This window comes from Sorex fumeus, unplaced genomic scaffold, assembly GCF_029834395.1.
Source record: "Sorex fumeus unplaced genomic scaffold, SorFum_2.1 ptg000015l, whole genome shotgun sequence".
Lineage (NCBI taxonomy): Eukaryota > Metazoa > Chordata > Mammalia > Eulipotyphla > Soricidae > Sorex > Sorex fumeus.
Genome location: NW_026606072.1, coordinates 9,328,456 through 9,348,598, shown reverse-complemented (window position 1 = coordinate 9,348,598; position 20,143 = coordinate 9,328,456). Strand labels below are relative to the sequence as shown.

Below are 20,143 nucleotides of genomic sequence, written 5' to 3'. Positions count from 1 at the left end.
GTGTGTGTGTGTGTTTGTCAGTGCTGGGACTGTGAGTGCTGGAGATGCTGTGACTGTGTGTCTGTATCTATACTCAAAAATCCTGGAGGTGCTGGGACTGTGTGTGTGTGTGTGTGTGTGTGTGTGTGTGTGTGCCTATACTCAAAAATCCTGGAGGTGCTGGGACTGTGTGTGTTTGTGTGTGTGTGTGTGTGTGTATACTCAGAAATCCTGGAGGTGCTGGGATTGTGTGTGTGTATGTGTGTGTCTATACTCAAAAATCCTGGAGGTGGTGGGACTGTGTGTGTGTGTGTGTGTGTCTATACTCAAAAATCCTGGAGGTGCTGGGATTGTGTGTGTGTGTCTATACTCAAAAATCCTGGAGGTGCTGGGAGTATGTGTGTATGTCTATACTCAAAAATCCTGGAGGTGCTGGGATTGTGTGTGTCTATACTCAAAAATTCTGGAGGTGCTGAGATTTTGTGTGTCTATACTCAAAAATCCTGGAGATGCTGGGATTGTGTGTGTGTATGTGTGTGTCTATCTTCAGAAATCTTGGAGGTGCTGGGACTGTGTGTCTATACTCAGAAATCCTGGAGGTGCTGGGATTGTGTGTCTATATTCAGAAATTCTGGAGGTGCTGGGACTGTGTGTGTGTGTGTGTGTGTGTGTGTGTGTGTGTGTGTGTGTCTATACTCAGAAATCCTGGAAGTACTGGGACAGTGTGTGTATGTGAGCACGCTGGGACTGTATGCGTGTATCTATACTCAGAAATCCTGGAGGTGTTGGGACTGTGTGTGTGTGTGTGTGTGTGAGGTCTGAGCACACTGGGACTATGTGTGTGTCTGTATTCAGAAATCCTCGAGGTGCTGAGGCGGTCTGTGTGTGTGTGTATGTGTGGTGGTGGGAGTGGGGGACACATGTGAAAGACAAGAGCTTTATTCACTGTACTCTCTCTCCAGTCCCTGTCCAGCATGACTTTAAAAGAGCTTTAAGATGAAAAGTATCATTAATAGCACTGGAAATTAGGATATCTCAATAAAAAATGGTGAAGAAAGAAATAAGACTAAATACACAGGCTTTAAGAACCACACACCATAGTACAAGGGAATCTAGGATGCTGAACTGGGTCTGGACTAATTAGTATCCAAAAACTAAATTGACACTATGTTTCAGTCATTTTCAAATAGATGACCACACCCCATTTATTCCAGTGATTCCTTCTCCAATTCTAGAGTTCTACTCCTGAAAGGAGTCAATCTAATGTTGTATTAAATATATAATGGAGCATTATGCCATACTGTGCAATTAAAAAAATATCCTCCAAACTGCACTTTAATATTCCACTCCTGAGAACAGAGTTAGATTTTTACATATCATGGCTTAAACTTATCTCAGCTGGTAATTACTTACAATACCCATACTCAAACAACTGTTCAAGTATTGTGAAGACACTCATATATGTAAAATCTAAATCCCATAACAACCACTGTGCACCAATATTATCAAACTTTTTTCACATATATCCAAATAACCTGCTAAAAATTAATCTCATTTTTACTTACACTCTTCAAAATAAAAGACAAAGGCAGCAATTCACTCTTTTAATCTTTAGGGTGTGCTCTTTCAGCACTCATAAATGTGGTAGACACTGTCTCAGCACTTGAAACAGGAACTCCTTCGGTCTTCAATGACCTGTAAGGTAGGTACTATTACTATTCCCATTTAGATACAGGATATTAAGGCACCAGGGTTAAGTAATTTCCAGAGTCACACAGAAAATAAAAGCTCTGGGATCCACGTTTAGTGTCCGATCTCAAGGCCAAGTTTCTGACCTATGTGCTATTCTGTCTGAAGTTACTAGGACCAAAGAAACATTGAGACCTCAATAAGCAGAGTGAAATGGTAGTGGTTCTGACGATGACACACAAACCAAAGATAAAAGAAAACAAAGAACAAGAAACATTATAAAGGAATATTGGTTTTATTTTTTTTAATTTTCTATGTTCCAAAACATTTTACTTGGAAATTTTCACTGTAAGTAGGAGAAAAAAAGGAAAGAACGCCATCGTGAATACATAATGTACACTTTAATCATAGATACAGTTTATGTATTTAAATGTAATACTTCTATAACATGGCATCTCATACTGCAGTAAAAAATACATAGTAACAGGAAGTAACACTAAATAATGACAAAATACTGGATTCTATGGCAGATGTGATAGCTTTATAGGAACCAACAGAAGGAGCCCTGGTAGGAACAGAAAAATGACAACCTAAAACTAACATGCCAACCACCTGTGGAGTTTGGTTTTAACTTTTTGGGGGGAGAGGGTAGGGGAGCAGACTATGGGTTATTAGGAATTGACCCCCAGGGATATTGTTTGGAACCTCATTAAGCTGTATTGGGATTTTTGTTTTGTTTCGAGGGCACATGAGGTGATGCTCTGGGCTTACTCCTGGCTCTACACTCAGGAATCACTCTTGGCAGTGCATGGAGGACCATGTGGGATGCAGGGGATGGAATTCCAACTGGTCACGTGCAAGGCAAGCACTTTACCTACTGTGCACTATCGCTCAAGCCCCAAGTTGTTTTTTTAAATGTCATTACAAGGGACTAAAGACATACCTCAATGCTGAATCACTTGCCATGCATGTGAGAAACCCTGGTTTTGACCTTTGATTCCAGGAAGGGAAAAAATCATTAGAGTGAATTTAGGAATGTGTGTAAACACACAGAAAATAAAAGGCTGTGATGGGTACAATCTGATAAACCTAAGCTCCGTGTACTCCAACAGGAATGCCTTCAGACATAGGTAGACTTTAGTGAACATCAGAGAACTCACAGTGGGACTATAAAAATAGGAACAGTATTTTATTATGGGATTTTAGCCAAGACTCTCATCTCACTCCATTATATGCAAAAGAATAAGGAAAACTTTTAGTTGAGAGCTGCACTTAATTAGCATCAGTATACTGTCACCAGAAACACTGTAAGTATAGTGAAACAGACAGGCCAGACCTTAAGTCTATTTTTTTGGTGGGGAGGGCATTCAGGTCAGACCCAGCTATGCTTGGGGCTTACTCCTGTTCTGTGCTCAGGGGTCACTCCTGGCATTGGTCAGGGGGGTTCCATATGCCATGCTGGGGACCAGGGATCAAATAGGTGAGCCGTGAGAAGGCATGTGCCTTATCTGCTGTACTCTCTCTGCAGCTCCAGGCCTTAACTCTGAAAGCCTTATTAACCTCAGAAAACGAAAACTGGGAAAAAGTCACAGAAATTTAAGCATAAAGAATCCTTTAACGCTTGAAGTGTGAGCAATCATCAAAGACTCAAAAGGAAAAGAGGCTCAAAGTTGAATAAACGCAGCAACACTCCTTCATCACCGCTCATCCTAAAGCATTCTGGAGAGAAACCCTTCAAATGTAATCAAAATGAGAATGCTCAGGTAGTGACTCATTCCTTAATTCAGTAATAGAATATCTGTAACAAGGCCAGAAGAGTAGTACAGGTAAGACACTTGTCCTGCATGCGGCCAAGCAGGGTTTGATCTCCCAACACCACCCTGAGCACAGAACCATGAGCAAGCCCTGAGCACCACTGGGCCAGCTTGTAGGAAACATGTGTGTCAGTAATACACCCACTTCACTCTTCAAAGCTCTCGTACCTGAACGTACATAATGTCCACTTCTTAAAATGTGCTCCACTAGAACGTAAGCTCCAAAAGAATATGCTTTAGTGACATCCTCAGAGCCTGGGACAAAACATGGCATGCAGTAGACACCGAGTATTTGTGAACTGAGTAAATTTTAGTATTTTTTTCTTGAGGAGAATTTGGTTATCTTGAGTTTACTTTATTCTAAATGAAATAATTTACTTAGCAGGCTTTAACACATACAAAATATGTTGGTCATGATTTTGTAACACAGTAACCACTGCTGCAATAACCATTGCTGTAATAACCATTTTGTAATACAAAAACCATTTAATTATTATGGTCTATAAATGATTCTACAATCGTGTGGAAAGCGGGGGATGAGGAGGTATAGAGGTATAGAAAAGTTGCACAAAGAGCACCCAGTTTTTCCTCATAACTATACCAATCAGTGAAAGACCCCTGTGATTCACCAAAGTGTAAAAGGCAAAAATGGACGTTCCTAAGAGAGTTTACTTGTTTTCTTAAGTTCTAAATCAAAGTAACACTTTACTCCTTTGAGGGTTAAGTAATTCCCTGTTTGCCCTATAAGGCATGGCAGTTTAAAATACAATAGTTGCAACCTTTTTGGCCATTTGGCACTTGTTAATTAATGTCTTATTTTAAAAAATCACTAAGGGTCTATCACTAAACACTATGTGTCAAGATTTTTTTAAATATATAAAGTCTACCAACTCATAAGAGAAATAAGTACTATACAATGTAATCAGAGTGATAACATAGAAGAGGAATATTGAAGGAACAAGCAAAGAATCATCTAATTTTGATGGGGAAGACCAACAAAAAGCCTCATAGAAGCGGTATCACTGAGCTGAGTCCTAAAAGCTAATTAGGTCATCATTTGACCACAAAAGAAGACAAAGCATTTCAGGTATTACTAATGAAATGTGCAAAGGGCAGTGAAGGAGAAAAACACACCAGCACATTGGGGAAGGATTTACTTGCAGTTGATCATGATGCTCCAAAAGGGAGGCAGGGTGGGTAGTCTGTGTTTCTAAAACACATTAAAAATGACTTACAGGTTTAGAATTAGAAAGCACAAAACTATCTTCACAGCCCAGGCATACCTTCTTATAGTGCACTGCTCGATTGCCCACTGCAGATGTTGCAGTTTTTAATAAATCTAAGGTTTTTAACAAATCCATAGCAGCCCCACATGGATCAAGTCTACTGGTTCCTTTTTTTCAAAAGCCATGCACTCACCTGTGTCTCTGTGTCACATTTAATTAGGGAATACACATAAGACACAATTTTCACTTTTACTTTAAGATAATTCTAGTGCACAGCATAATATAAACATAATTTTACATGTGTTGGAAAACCAAAAAAAAAAAAATTGTGTAACTTATCTCACTGTGGTGGTCCAAAACCCATTCTCCATGTTCTCAGATAAGCCTGTGAAATCTCTTAAAAAGCTGAATAAAAATCTTCACAGAGTTCTAGAAGGAGACACAAGTAGGCCAAGCAGGGTAGATTCTCCTTGTGCCAAAAGGCTCTGTCAAAATGTTTAATAATCTATCAAAAGTGCATCTGGCTTTTAAATGCTGAGAAGAGTGAACTAGAGCAGGATTACACAGCTGAGACTGGAACACACGCAGACACTCACTGATGGCATTCTGTTCCGCCCTGCTCCGTATAAGACTGAAATACAAGAACCATAAGCCAGAAAAGGTTACAGATGTAAGATGATTACTAGCTGTTTGGACAAACTGAGTTTCATATTACTAGTGGATGTGTCTAAATGAAGATACTTAATAGGCCATGGGGGGGGAGGGGGCGGGGGATAAAAAAAAGGACTTTGAGAACAGGAGAGAAGCTGAGAATCAAGTAGCAACTTTGGGAGTCAGCCCAACAAGGCAGAGGAAGGGATATCTAGAAATGACACTATAGAGAAGAATATTTAAAGGAAAAAGAACTAAGGAATATTAAAACCGAAGGAGGGGGTAAAAGAGAAGCCCTGGGAAATTGAGGGTGAGAGCAGGGAGGAGGGTAGAGATGAGGTCTCCAAGAGAAAGCAGGTTCCCTCTTTCCTCTGGCAAAAGGGGAAGCACAAGTAAGACACAGTTGGGAAACATACACTGACCTCACACTCCCTACTGTTTATAAGCCAGACCAAGAACCATAAGTAGAAGAGTAGACCCAGGGCCTGAGGAAACTAAGATACATGTTAGCCACCTCAGGGAATAGAAAAGTGACCACACCGGTAACAAGTCACAGATTCTAAAAATGAAAGCCAGATACTTAACAGCAATTTCGTTTTCAGAGGCACCATGGACCTAACAGAGAACTCAGCATCCCAGACAGGATTAACTCAATAAGGGCTTGCAGAATCATGAGGTGAAGGGAGAAGGGAAGATGGATATAAAGGGACTGTGGAGAGCGTTTCATAGGGTTCCCCTTAAAGCTGAGCTGGGGAGGGAATCTGAAACAGGTGAAGAGGTTACAAAAAAAAAAAAGGAAGAGTCAAAGGAGGCGGCAATAAAGAAATGAAAGAGATGGTAGAATACTAGAATACAAAGAACAGGAAATATTACTGAAAATAAAGAGATGAAAACACTTGGAAGAACAGAACTGTCACCAGTTGTTGGAATTTCTGATTTCAAAGAGAAACACAGAATGGTGGTGTTCAAGGCATAGTCCTGGAAGTAAGTTCCTGGAATGTGATAAATTCACTGGCACAAAGGTTTAAGGATATCAGTAAGATATCAAGACAGATCAGCCGAAATGGCAACAGGAGTTGAGGTAGACAGAAAGACTAAGCAAGATAGCAAGTCAGGCACTCTGGCCTTTATCACTCACTCCTCTTATCAAAAATCAAGACAGAAAAATGTAATACATATGAAAACATGTGCCATAGAGACAAGTGAGCTCAACTAAACTAACTTAACTTGGTTTTGTCTTCAATACTTATTTAATAAACTGAATACGAGTAATTCTTTTAAACAAAATAGGAAATTTTTTAAATTTTTATAAAACATCTAAAGAAAAACTTTAAGTGCCATTAATAATGCATAGTAAAGATTAGGCAAAAATTATTTTGTAAAATGGTTCACTATCTTATCTGAAAACAGAACCTAAGTATTAGTCATAATTTTTCAATTTGCCAATGTTTATATCTATACCACAGATTTAAAACAGTGAGGTGCGCTGTTTTTAATCTTTGAAGCACAGTAAAATTCAAGACAGGTATATTTTCTAAAAATCTAAAGAAACTTACGATGTTCAATGTTGTTTTGAATATTTTAGAACAATAAAAAATACTCTGACATACTATATTATTTTGTAAAGCTAAATTGGATTACTTAAGTTTAAAACTCTGATATGACAAGTTATCTATAGTTCAGGTTGATTTAGAATAACATACATGCCATTTTCAAAATTAAAAATCTGTTTCTTTACGGAATTTAAAAATACATAATGGGGGCTGGGAAGATAGTACGGGGTTAAGGGGATTGCTTTGCACATGGCCAACCCTTATTTGATCCCCATTACCACATATAGTTTCCCGAGCACTGCCAAGAGTGACCCCTGAGCACAGAGCCAGAAGTAAGACCTGGGTTTTGCTGGGTGTAGCCCAAACCCCTTCCCCGCCAAAAAAAAATAAAAGGAAAAAAGAATATTTAATGAGAAGTGACAAAGACATTTTAAAAAGTATAACCATGCTGGGTATCTTTATGTAGTGTAATGTTCTTAAATTCAGAATGTCAATAATTCTTCTTTTCTGAAACTTTTCTAATTCATGGGTCTTTATTTTACTGTCTGAAAGGTCTGAATAAACTTACTACTTAGTGTGATGCCGAAAAGAAGTTTAGAATTTGCTTTGCATTTGTTGTATTCCATTCTTGTTCTTTTAGGGGTCCTTCACATATAGATACGTACTTTTTCAAAATTTTTTCTCCTACTTCTCGGAAATCCAACGGTTCTTTGTGTGTACTGTCGCTTGCTCCAGAATCCCCAGGATCCATTTCCTTATTTTCTGGCTGTTGATCAGCACAATGTTTCAATCCCCAGTAACACATTTCTCCACTGTACATCATAGCCAGTAAATGGATGTCACTAAATATTCCTGGAAGAGCCATGAAGATGAAGGGATTAAAATTTAGAAGCTTAAAAAGAAACCCCCGGTTATTAGAACTACAATAAATTTCTCATGTCATCAAGCATTTTCCCTCTCTTCTAATGGTTGAACTTAGAAAAGACAAATTATCACAAATGCAATTCTCATTTAATTAGCACTTTGGCCAACAGCCTTTAAAAAGTCTCATTAGAGAAATGTTTTACAAATATGAATATAAGAGCCTGAGAGAAAGGTCCAAGAGCTAGATGCTTGCTTGCATGTGGTAGACCTGTGGCTGTTACTCTAGCACCACTGCTGTGCCCCACACTGCTGAGAGGGTCTCTGGAGCAGGATTGAAGTGCATGGCCAAAAACAAACAAAAGCAACAAACAAAACAGACTAATTTATGTTTGTGTTTGTGACTTTTCTGGTTTCCTTTTAAAGAACTCTTCGAGAATCTAATCAATAAAACCTCTACCATAGCCTACATCCCACACTCTACATACAATTTCACAGTACAAAGAGATTCCTAAATCCCCCCATGAATACAATTTTTATGTGAAGGTATAGTCTAGGCTCAACGATATAGTTACAATCATGTGTCTTACTTAACAGATATTGTTACATGGTACTCTAGATAAAGTGACAAGCTCTGAAGCTGAAGATGGTTCCAAAGACGATGAAGGGAAATGACAGGCCCCCATCACTATGAATCTACCACATCCAGCTCAAAGTTTATTTCGCGTGAAAGAATAGAATTTTTACCATATTTATTGAACCAAAGTTCTCACACCTGCAAGGCCAGCAATCTCCTCCTCACCTACATACTTTTGCCCAGATTTTTACTTTTCTTCAGAAGTTACTCCCAATCTATTATTTTAAGTAGTCAAACCAAGTCTATGATCAGAGCTATACGCAGGAATGAAAAATTAACCCAAGTAACCTGATATGTAATATGATATGTAATAGTCAAAGTTAGCAGTATTTTTCTAATATACGAGATCTTTGAAATTTTTTAAATCAGATTTTACATCTATAATTTATATATTTTTATATGAGTAAAAACTAATAGACTCCAAACTTTAAAAACCTTTGAAATACCAATCTCTTCAAAAAAGATATCACATTACCTTCACTTAGTAATTTAGCTGTATCTAGGTCTTGGAAAGAAACTTCTTCATTTAATTGGACAGGAGATCGAAAATTTAGCATCTGTAGCAAGTAACGAATTCCATCAACAAGGTACTAAATGAAAGTCAAAGCCAAAGAATTGAAAGTATTATAGGCTGAGCTATAGAAAATTAAAATGTTATTTTTTTCTTCCTATCTTTACTGAAGAAAAAAATGGCTAATATGTATATAAACCTCATGGGCATTACATTTTGATGGTATCAGAACTGGCTACCCCAAAACCTTTATACACCCACAACTTCTTCTGTTAGTAAAAATATGAGGAGAAAGGGGAAAAAATTTCCCAAGAACATATAACACAACAACAGCACAGCATTGCACTGTCCTCCCGGTCACTGATTTGCTCGAGCGGGCACCAGTAATGTCTCCATTGTGAGACTTGTTACTGTTTCTGGCATATCAAATATGCCACGGGGAGCTTGCCAGCTCTGCTGTTTGGGTGGGATACTCTTGGTAGCTTGCTCTCCAATTGGAACGGAGGAAAAGAACCTGGGTCGGCCATATACAAGACAAACCCCCTACCCGCTGTGCTATCACTCCAGCTCAACACAAGAATATGCCTGTTAAAAAGATTATCTGAGGTATACATAGATGAAAACAAAGGCTTGTTAACATTTTTAAAAATATGCATTTTTAAATATTTTAAAATAGTTTATAGACACTATGATCAAATTTTTATATCTGAGACCTCTCATTTCCAAAAGCACCTAAACCATATGTACAATTAACCTCAGTTAGAATTCTCAGTGCTATAGCTTTCAGAAAAATTCTTCAGACTTGCTTCTAGGTCACAGGAGTTAAGATGAATCAGAGGCCTACAACTTTTTAGGAGCAAAGAAATGCATATTCACTTTAGTGGTGATCTGCAACTGAAAGGCTCACAACCAAGTTTGTTCACTTCAGGCAGGAAAAAAAAAAAATGCTTGAAAATACATTCTAACATATGTTTAAAAAAATTAAAAATGGGGCCAGAGCCATAGCATAGCGAGTAGAGTACTTGCCTTGCATGTGGCCAACCCGGGTTCGATCCCTGGCATCATACTGAGTTCCCGTGTGTCCCACCAAAAGTGATCCCTGAGCACAGAGCCAGGAGCAGGCTTTAAGCACTGTTGGCTGTGGCCCCCCAAGTTAAAAAAGTGTAACTTTGATGAAAACACATAGCCCAGTTTTCAAGCCACTCTCATGTGCTTTAATCTTCATAATAATTCTAATTTAATATTATGCAGATAAGAAGTAAAAAACCTGCAATGCAATTAAGACCCTTTGATTCCACTACTCTTCTGTATCAAAGACAGAATTCTCAAACTGACAAATATCAACCATCAAAACTCTATCAGCAGGACCCTTTTACCTTTTTAAGCAAACTAGATTTTCTTGTGAGCCACTCTCTTCTTTTGGTTAGAGAGTGACAATACATATAGAGCAGGGCTCCTCGTCTCCAAGAAAGACATTCCAGAAGTTCATCCCCAAGCAAATTACAGTGCTGAAATACAAAGAAGAAAGAGCTAAGCAGTGAAAACTGAAGTCTCAAAAAATAAATAAAGTGAAATTTCAAAATATGTGGCCAGAGAGACAGCTCAATTTGAGGAATAAATGCTCTGCAAGCCAGAGGCCCCATTTGATCTCAACACCACACGATCCCCCAATCACTGGGAGTTCCCCATGAGCACAGACCTGGGAGTGGCTCTCGAGTACTGCTAGATGTGCCTCCCAAAATATATTGCAATTAAAAACATGCATTTCACAAAAGCTGCACTTTAACTCCATACGCAGGAAAATCTTACTTTGAATCAATTAGAAATATAGAACTGAGTCAGAGAGATAGTACAGTGGGTAACAGCCTTGCATGCAGCTGACCTGGGTTCAATCCCAAAGCAGGTATGGACCCAGAACCCTTTCAGGAGTCATCCATGAGTACCATCAGGTATGGTCCCAAACAATAAAACAAGCAAAAAAGAAATAAAGTATGTGTCACATTACAATTTTTTAATCCTCATAATATATCTGAAATATTAGTACTCTACAAATCTGATTAAAAACCTAAGTTTTCAGAGTCCACAGAGACAGCTCAAAGGACTGAAGTGCATGCTTTGTGTGCAGGAGTTTGGTTCCCTGAGCCACCTCTGAACCTGGAGTACGCCAGTAGCACCACCAGCAGTGGCCTAAAAACAAAAATATTTTCAGAAACATTTCTTAAAACTTCTACTACTGGTAGAATAGAATAATGCAAAGATATACAGACAATTTTAGTAAATCAAATATTGTACATTTAAAATGTGAGATTATTTGTTTCCATAGTTTGACATACAAACGTGGAATAGACACTTATCACAAAATAAAAAAGATAACCTTAGAGAAAGCTTAATGTTTCCAGAAAGGGTGAATAGGAGATTGAGGACAGGCGTTCTAGGAAAGAGATAGCAGGGCTTCTAGAAATGAAGAAGAGAAGGAGAATGCAAAGCCTCAGAACAATGAGCAACAAGAAGATGGCAGCAAATGCCTAGGGGGACCGTAAAAAGAGGGAAATATGGTGATCAGATAGCTAGGGACTATTAAGGAAACAAAGCATCTGCAAAAGTCAAGGGAGCAGAAATAACATCTGCGCATACAAAAATGTTAAAATCTATAAACATAATACTATTGTGCAAATATTCTAAAACTTAGGCAAATAAGAAACTCAGTTATGATAATCACTTAAAACTCTAAATCTCACAATTTCAATCAATTTATTTATATATTTTGCTTTTGGGGCCACACCCAGCAGTGCTTAGGGGTTACTCCTGGCTCTGCACTCAGGAATCACTCCTTGCAATACTCCGGGCCCATATGGGATACCAGGGATCCAACCAAGTAAGCTGAGTACAAGGCAAGCGCCTTATCTATTGTACTATCACTTAGGCCCCCAGCTTCATTTAATTTAAAGAGACAAACATACCATTAAAAAGATAACTAGAGTCGACAGAACAGCGTAGAAGACTTCCTAGCATTCCACCAAAATACATGACCTAAAACTTAGTTTCTGCTTTAATTTTTTTAATTAATCACCAAGAGATAGTTACAAAATTGTTTATGATTGGTTTCACTCATACAATGTTCCAACACCCATCCCTTCACCAGTGTACATTTTATGCCACCAATGCCTCAGTTTCCCACCTGGTCCTCCTCCGGTACCCCCCAAAGCCTGTCTCTATAGTAGACACTTCCTTTCCCCTATCCCCTCTCTCTCCTCCCCTTCTGTCTCCTTCCCACCCTGTCTCTGTCTCTCCCTCCTTTTAGGCACTGTGGTTTGCAATACTGTTACTGAAAGGTTATCAATGTATGTCACTTTACCTCCTTTCTTGTCCAAAGTGATCATTTCTAATTATCATTGTCACAATAGTCCCTCCTCTACTAACTGCACTCCCCCACAACTTGTGACAAGTTTCCTGTCACAGACAGGTCTTCCTGGCCCTCTTTTCTATTGTCTTTGGTTATAATTCTCATGCTATGTTTTTGTTGTTGTTACCCCACAAGTGAGCACAGTCATTCTATGTCTGTCCCTCTCCCTCTGTTCCATTTCACTCAGTACGATACTTCCCATGTTCATCCATGTAAAGTAAAGTAAAGTAAAGGCCCTCCCGTTGATCATCGATTTGCTCGAGCGGGCCCAATAACGTCTCCATTGGAGACTTTGTTGTTACTGTGTCTGGCATATCCAATACTCTCGGTAGCTTGCCGGGCTCTCCGACAGGGGCGGAGGAATCGAACTCGGGTCGGCCATGTTGGCCGCTTGTAAGGCGAACGCCCTACCGCTGTGCTATCGCTCCAGACTTCATTGTTCCTAAGGGTAGCATAGTATTCCATTGTGTAGATGTAGTGTAATTTCTTTATCCAGTCACCTATTCTTCGGCAAAACTTACTTTTTGATGCATGTTATTTTCTTTAACTAGTACTTCTGGTTCTGAAAGAAAACTGATCAGCTCTTTTACTTTTGGAGAAGAATCTTCAGGAAAATCTTCATCTACTAGCTTGTTCTCTTCAAAATATGTCATGTCCAAAATAGCCTGAAATAAAAGCAACAGAATTTATAGAATTAAACTCTAATAAATAAGCTTTATTATGTATTTTGCTAGACATTCAAATGTTGTATTAGAGAATTATATCTTCTAGCAGTCTTTAAATTTTAAAAGTAGAAAAAATAGCTAAATACAATCAGATGAATTTTATACATTTTAAAACATAATCATATCAATTTTATGAAGTTTTAAAATTATTTTATTAAAAACTGATTGATCTCTTGTTTTTCTAAAAAAATTACATTTGTTTTAATTAAGTTAATCATGGACTGAAGCAATCGTATTCTTCACTTAAGTGAAAGAATCCGGAGTTCCAACCTCCGTCGCCGATCAAGAATCAGAGACGCTGTCTCATTTGCCAAGGTGTCGAAAATCAGATGGACTAGACATGTAATGCGATTTGGAGATGACCACTGGACTAGAACCGTTACCAACTGGATTCCACAGAACATCAAAAGATCACATGGTCGCCCACCTACGAGATGGTCAGAGTTCTTCGTCAAGACCCTGAATGATCAAGTTGAGGCTCTTCGTGTACCTGGAGCGAGCAGACGCCATTGGACTACACTAGCACGCGACAGGGATGAATGGAGATTTTACTGGCACCCACTCGAGCAAACTGATGAGTAACAGAATGTCAAGTGATCGAGTGATCAAGTGATGGACTGGAGCGACAGCACAGCAAGTGGGGCATTTGCCTTGCATATGACCGACCCGGGTTCGATTCCTCTGTCCCTCTCGGAGAGCCAGGCAAGCCACCGAGAGTAACCCACCTGCATGGCAGAGCCTGGCAAGCTCCCCGTGGCGTATTCAATATGCCAAAAACAGTAAAAACAAGTCCCACAATGGAGCGTTACTGGTGCCCGCTCGAGCAAATCGATGAACAACGGGAAGTCAGTGCTGTGCCACAGTGCTAAATTAATCATATTCAGTACAGTCACGCAAAGCATAATTTTCAGTCTTTGCTATGATTACATACAGAATCCCTGAACGTTTCCTACATACCTGCTGTCTCAATTTAATCTCAATACCTCTAGAGTTTTATATAATGAATGTTCAAAGAATTTGCTTCCCCAAATACAAACTCAACATATGCAGCAATGTAGCCTGTCAACCAATAAAAGCAGCATCCTACCAGTATTAAGTAATTCAAATACCCAAAGTACCCAACATCCCTAAATACAAGATGCTCTGTTTTAGCACCCTAAAACTATCTAATTCTTAGATGTTCAGGGGTTCCTACAGTGTGAGGGATAAAAATCGAAGCAGGCCCCCAGCATGCAAATCAGGCACTCTTGCCCACTGAGCTATCTCTAGAGCCTCTCCAGTCCTCACCATCCTCCTCCCCATCTATTAGACAAAAGAAAATGGGTACTAGTCCCACTTCTATCACTAGTCACCAGATTAAACAGAAACAAGTGAATTTTATCTTTTTTGAGCTTCAACTGTTTCATTGGCAAAATTCAGAAACTGGACTAAATGCCTTTCAAAGTTCCCCACTTTGAGGTTAAAATGAATCAACATATATTAGGTGCTGAAAACATTAACACATAGTTGGAGATACTTAAGTGATAAATGCTCACATATCAAAGGTGAAAGCCAGACAGGACAAGAAATATAAGCCCAGTTCAATGTCTCAGGATTTTGAATCTCTTTCTTGGTGTTTTGCCATCTTCTTGGAAAATAAATTAAATATTCATAACTTTTATATAACAAGAAATCATACGGGTAGGTGGAACTTTCTGAAACAAAAGTCTGGAATATTCTGCAAAATTACAATAGTCCTTCCAGTTTTGAGATAAGATATCATAAGCCCAGTCAACCCTGACATCTGAAAGCTGTTTTCTCTGATAGCAGAATGTCTTCAAAGATTCATAATAGAAAGTACAACGCCAGAGTGCTATCAATGTATGCCTCAGAAACTTAACTAAGTTTACTTCCTAGAGTCTCTTTATTACCCTTTACCAATCAAGTGAGGATATATGAAACACTCAGTTAACTGCAGAATACGGTATAAATGTTAACTGCAACAAACAAATGGTTAAAGTCATTGGAAGTGAAGAGCCTGTTTATCAAAATCAGCTTACATGGGTTGGAGGGGTAGGAGGGGTCCTTAGGACACTGGTGCTAGGAAGCAGGATCTCTGGGGATGGACTTGGTATTGGAAAGCTGCATGCATAAAAAGTGTGACTAACAGTATTTAAATCCCAGTACTTCAATAAAAATGGTAGATAATAAGAATTAAAAACAAGTATGATGTCTTATTCTTTTAATGTCAGCTTCCCTCACTCAGGGATTGTGAAAGCCAAGAATATGCTTTACCACAAAAGACCTGATTTTGAATGAAAAGAAAAAGGGGGAACAGAAAATCCTTTACATCTGCAAGGCACTAACAAAAGGAGTCATATTGAAAACCCGAATGAAAGCTGAATTTCAGGGTCCTATCAAGCCCTCCATGCCAACTCTTAAATATCCTCAAGAGTTCAGGAGTATAAGTATCAATGTTTTACTTAACTGCATATAAAGGAAAACAATTCTGTCAGCTGGAAGATGCTTTCCTTGATCCTTTTAAAAATCAGTAGATCCAAATGTTTGCATACTGCCTCAGTGTTTCAAGTCTATATGCCTTAAACCATCAGCTTTTTAAGATAAAACACTTTAGAGAATATATAGATTTCATTATACCTAAACTTTGGAGTAATCACTTCAATAAGCAATCTTGTCCATATAATATCAGAAATCACATACTTCATACCTGTGTATAAAGTTCTAGAAGATCTGATGGACTTGAACATTCTTTGTCTCCTCCACACAAAAGTTTCAATTTTTCTAGAGCTGCAGAGGCCCGAATTAAAAAGTGATCTGTAAAAGAGAGAGAAACACGGTAACTACTTTATATAGTTCCAAAGTGCTATTAAAACAAAAAAAGTAATTTGACTGAAATGATGAAATAAATGTTATAATACTGGAGAAACAGCATCGTAGTAATATCTTTTGTACAATATAAAACATACCATAATGCCTAATCATACTCTAGCAAATGTATCATATAAAATGTACTTCAGAAAGCTAAACCAGAAATGTTCTACATTCACTTGTTATATCTTAAATGAAATCCATGCTTTTATAGTGCTACTGCTTCTTTACTTGGATACAAACACATTATGATTAAATCCAGGGCCTTGTACATGCAAATCATATATTCAACTAGCCTGGCAAGCTACCGAGAGTATCTCGCCCGCACGGCAGAACCTGGCAAGCTCCCCATGACGTATTCGATATGCCAAACACAGTAACAACAAAGTCTCCAATGGAGACGTTACTGGGCCCGCTCGAACAAATTGATGAACAACGGGAGGGCTTTTTATTTAATTAATTTAATATTGCTCTCCAAGCCCCAATAATGCTTTATTTATGTTGATGATGCAAGCAAATATAAACTTACAACTTTTATTGTAACAGTTCCAATGATATACATACACCAAGAGTTTCAAGTGAAAACTTGAAACTTCATAAATGTATTTTCATAACACAATTGGTTAAATCTGTCTCATAAAATATAGACACTGAGCAATTATAAAAATGGTAATTATATTTATGCGTTTGTGTGCAAACAGCTATTAAAACTCTTCAGCATATTTCATTTCTTTAGAAACCAAGAAATGCAAACTACATTCCTTCAAAATCTAGAAAAATTGAATCACATACTTATCACATATATTTATGCAGGTCCCGGGGCTGAGATCTGCAAGCCTGCCCGGATTGGGATGGGGCCTTCTCCACTCAGATCCCCCATCTTCCAGTAGGTAGGCGTCACACCCACCAGTTGCTGCCAGCGCCAGGTTGGTCCCATCAATGGCCAAGTCCCAGAGACTATAAAACCCAGCTCCCGGAAGCACAGGGCCACACTTGTGGCCGCGCGACATCTTATTATCTCATTTTTCCTTTGGAGAACCCGGCAGGCTACCGAAAGTATCCTGCCTGCACGGCAGAGTCTGGCAAACTTCCCGTGTCGTACTCAATATGCCAAATACCAGTAACAACGAAGGGTCTCATTCTCCTAACCCTGAAAGAACACTGAATATGGCTTTTTTTAAAATCTCAGGGCTAGGAAGGAGATGTTTCTGGTGCCTGCTCGAGGCAATCGATGAACAACAGGACGATCGTGATCATGATATTTATGTATTTGTGTGCAAACAGCTGTTAAAACTCTTCAACATATTTCATTTCTTTAGAAACCAAGAAATGCAAACTACATTCCTCCAAAATCTGGAAAAATTGAATCACATACTTATCATGTACCTTCTAAAAATAACTCACCCTCCTTCCCCATACTACACAGGCTGGTAACATGTTCCCCTTCTCTACCGTTTGCTTCTATAGTTTCACTTTTTCTTGAGTATTTTTCCTCTCTAATGTACAAAATGCCCATACAAAGATACTATTCAACCTGTTGTATCACCTCATGAAGTGTCAAATTTAAGTGTCCAACATCAAGATGCTAAAGGTCTTGAGTTACTCCCTCTGTGCTTGCATCATAAAATATCTATCAGACTATATAGGTATGATGTAACAAAGAGATAAGTATCTGGGGCAAAAAAGCACCACCAGCTTAAGTTATGTCTGTTGTCAATCACAATAAGAGGAGCTCAAGTTTCCCCAGGAGAAGCCTTACCTGTATCTAGGTCAGACACTGACTTTTGTGAAGTCTACTGTTCACTTAAATGAAAGGCTTCTTCTGTAGTTTGTGCCCTCCAGCCTCTCCTCAGCCCAGAGGTGTCCACAGAACTCAGGAAAAAAGGGTTATACTGTGAACCTTTGAACTAAAATTGTACATGGAAGATGGCACGAAGTGCTTCTTAAGAGACTTAGTTGATACCTTCTTGAAAATCTAAGGAATTATTTTAAATGCAAACACTTGCACTAAATTCACGAGACCATTTAAACCACTCTGAAGGACTATCTCACATGAACTCATGACATAATTATTGGGGGAAGGGTGAGATAATAGCACTTTCTCTCTTTCTACATACATGTGTTTGCACATGTATATACATACACGTGTGCGCACGCCCGCCCACACACACACACACACACACACACACACACAGGCTGAAGCAATATCACAGCGGGTAGGGCGTTTGCCTGTTTCTATTCCTCCATCCCTCTTAGAGAGCCTGACAAGCTAGGGAGAGTATCCCGCCGAAACGGCAGCCTGGCAGGCATGCTCCCTGTGGCGTATTGGATATGCCAAAAGAACAGTAACAAGTCTCACAATGGAGGTGTTGCTGGTGCCCACCTAAGCAAATTGATGAACAGGAGGACAATGCTATATATATGTACTAGCACTATTTGTGCACCACTATTGTGGTGCACTATTTCATATGAACTCATGACATAATTATTAGGGGAAGGGTGAGATAATACTCATATATATTATATACATCTATATCTATCTATATATATATATATATATATATATATATATATACATATCTACCTCTATTATGTACTAGCACTGAATTTACTAGACCATTTGAACCACCCTAGTGAAGGACTGTCACGCATAAACTCATGACATACCTTTTGGGCAGAGTGAGATAACAGACTATATGTCAAACAAAAAACACTGTCCTCCCGTTGTTCATCAATTTGCTCAAGCAGGCCCAGTAAAGTCTCCATTTTGAGACTTCTTGTTACTGTGTTTGGCATATCAAATACGCCATGGGTAGCTTGCCAGGCTTTGCCAAGCGTGTTTTCAAAGAGCAGCTTTCCAACAGTGAGACTCCAAGTGAGAAGCGAAACTCACGCAGAGCTCTCCGGGTGAACGGTTTCCAGTTAGAAACCCAGAAGCACGTTCAGGTCCGTGCCAACGCCCCCGGCTGCCCCTCTGCGTCGGAGCATTCCGCTTCCACCCAAGCTTGGCTCAGACGTGCCGGTGCATTTATTATTATTATTATTATTATTGTTAATTAGTATTTTGGTCCAGATTTGGCCCTTTTCCACAATCGCGACTCGAGACAAGGCGAGCCACGATGCAAACGGTTTTCACGGATAATGAGGAAAAAAAACTAACAAAAACCCAAGCCCGAGCGGCTTCGCAGTGGGCGCGCGCGCGACAGGCAGGCCGAGCGAGTCCCAGTCAGGCGGCGTCCGCGGCGCGGCGGGGCTCGGGCAGGGGTGGGGTGGGGGTGGGGGGTCTGGGGATCGCCGCGAGCCCCTGGGCCCTGCAGCGCCCCACGCCCGCCCGCCTCCCCCTCCGCCTCTCTCTCACCGTCTTCGCCGGCGGCTTCGCTAAGCTGCTGGATGTGGGCCTGAGCCAGGTCCCCGAGCTCCTCCACTCGCTTCACCACCGCCGAGCCTGCGGCCGCCATGGCCGCAAGTGGCGGGCGCGTCCGTCACGTGACCACGCCGCCCGCCGGTCACCTGATCCCTCGGAGCGGGAGGGGAGGTGGGTGGAGCTCGCCCGGCGAGCGGAGAAGAGACCCCCCAGCTCTGGAATGGGGTCCGCCCAGGCTCGCAAGGTCGTTCGGGCTTATTTTCTTCCTCCGCTACTTCCCCACCCTCCCACGATCTTGAGGTGCAAGGAGACTTTGGGGCGGGCGTGACGTCAGGACACGCCTCCCTCCCGCCCCCTTCTTTAAGCCAATTGGAAGCAGACCATGCCCCCCGGATCAGCCAATGGAAATCTAGCTTTCTCCATAGAGGCGTCTGCGAAGAGACAGAGGCGACGATTGGCTGGCAGGCACACAGCCTCGCCCTCCCACCCTCTACCCCTGGTTTCCTCGCCCCTCTCACTCCCTCCTCTGCTCCTCTGGCCCAGCCCCGCTGTGGCGCTGTTGTTGGTCGAGCTGGAAAGCTGCAGGAAGGCAGATTGTACTCTTTGGCCTGGTGGAGAGGCGTCCTCCTAAAATAACTAAAATCTCCTGATTGGAAATGTCAAATCTGGCCGACTTCCCCTTCTGAACCATCCAATTGAGCGGCTGAAAGGGGAGTTGCTAGTGAGAATTCCCAGTCTGTATCTAAGGATCCCTTTCCTAAAACTTGGTTTGTTTCTGATCTGAATTGGCTACATCGCAATTAAAGCACACGAAATGTATCCAGTTAACACCAGAAAGCTGCTTTACAAAACTATTTTCTGT

The 20,143-nt window shown here is 40.2% G+C and overlaps 1 protein-coding gene across 4 annotated transcripts; it reads right to left on the bottom strand.

The window, feature by feature from the left end:
- Nucleotides 1–1,257: 1,257 nt before the first annotated feature.
- On the bottom strand, nucleotides 1,258–19,565 carry RIMOC1 (RAB7A interacting MON1-CCZ1 complex subunit 1). 4 transcript variants are annotated; one of them, XM_056112151.1, is made up of 7 exons: nucleotides 19,276–19,565; nucleotides 15,757–15,863; nucleotides 12,846–12,989; nucleotides 10,298–10,429; nucleotides 8,886–9,000; nucleotides 7,578–7,764; nucleotides 1,258–1,674 (listed from the first exon to the last, which is right to left on the bottom strand). In XM_056112151.1, exons 1-7 carry the CDS (start codon nucleotides 19,373–19,375, stop codon nucleotides 1,584–1,586), a joined length of 876 nt encoding a protein of 291 aa, XP_055968126.1. In that variant the 5' UTR covers nucleotides 19,376–19,565; the 3' UTR covers nucleotides 1,258–1,583. The 4 variants fall into 4 exon arrangements, with proteins under 4 accessions (XP_055968126.1, XP_055968123.1, XP_055968124.1 ...); XM_056112148.1 differs by lacking the exon at nucleotides 1,258–1,674 and adding an exon at nucleotides 2,051–5,339; XM_056112149.1 differs by lacking the exon at nucleotides 1,258–1,674 and adding an exon at nucleotides 2,051–5,339 and having other exon boundaries at nucleotides 8,886–8,967.
- Between the last annotated feature and the right edge of the window lie 578 nt (nucleotides 19,566–20,143).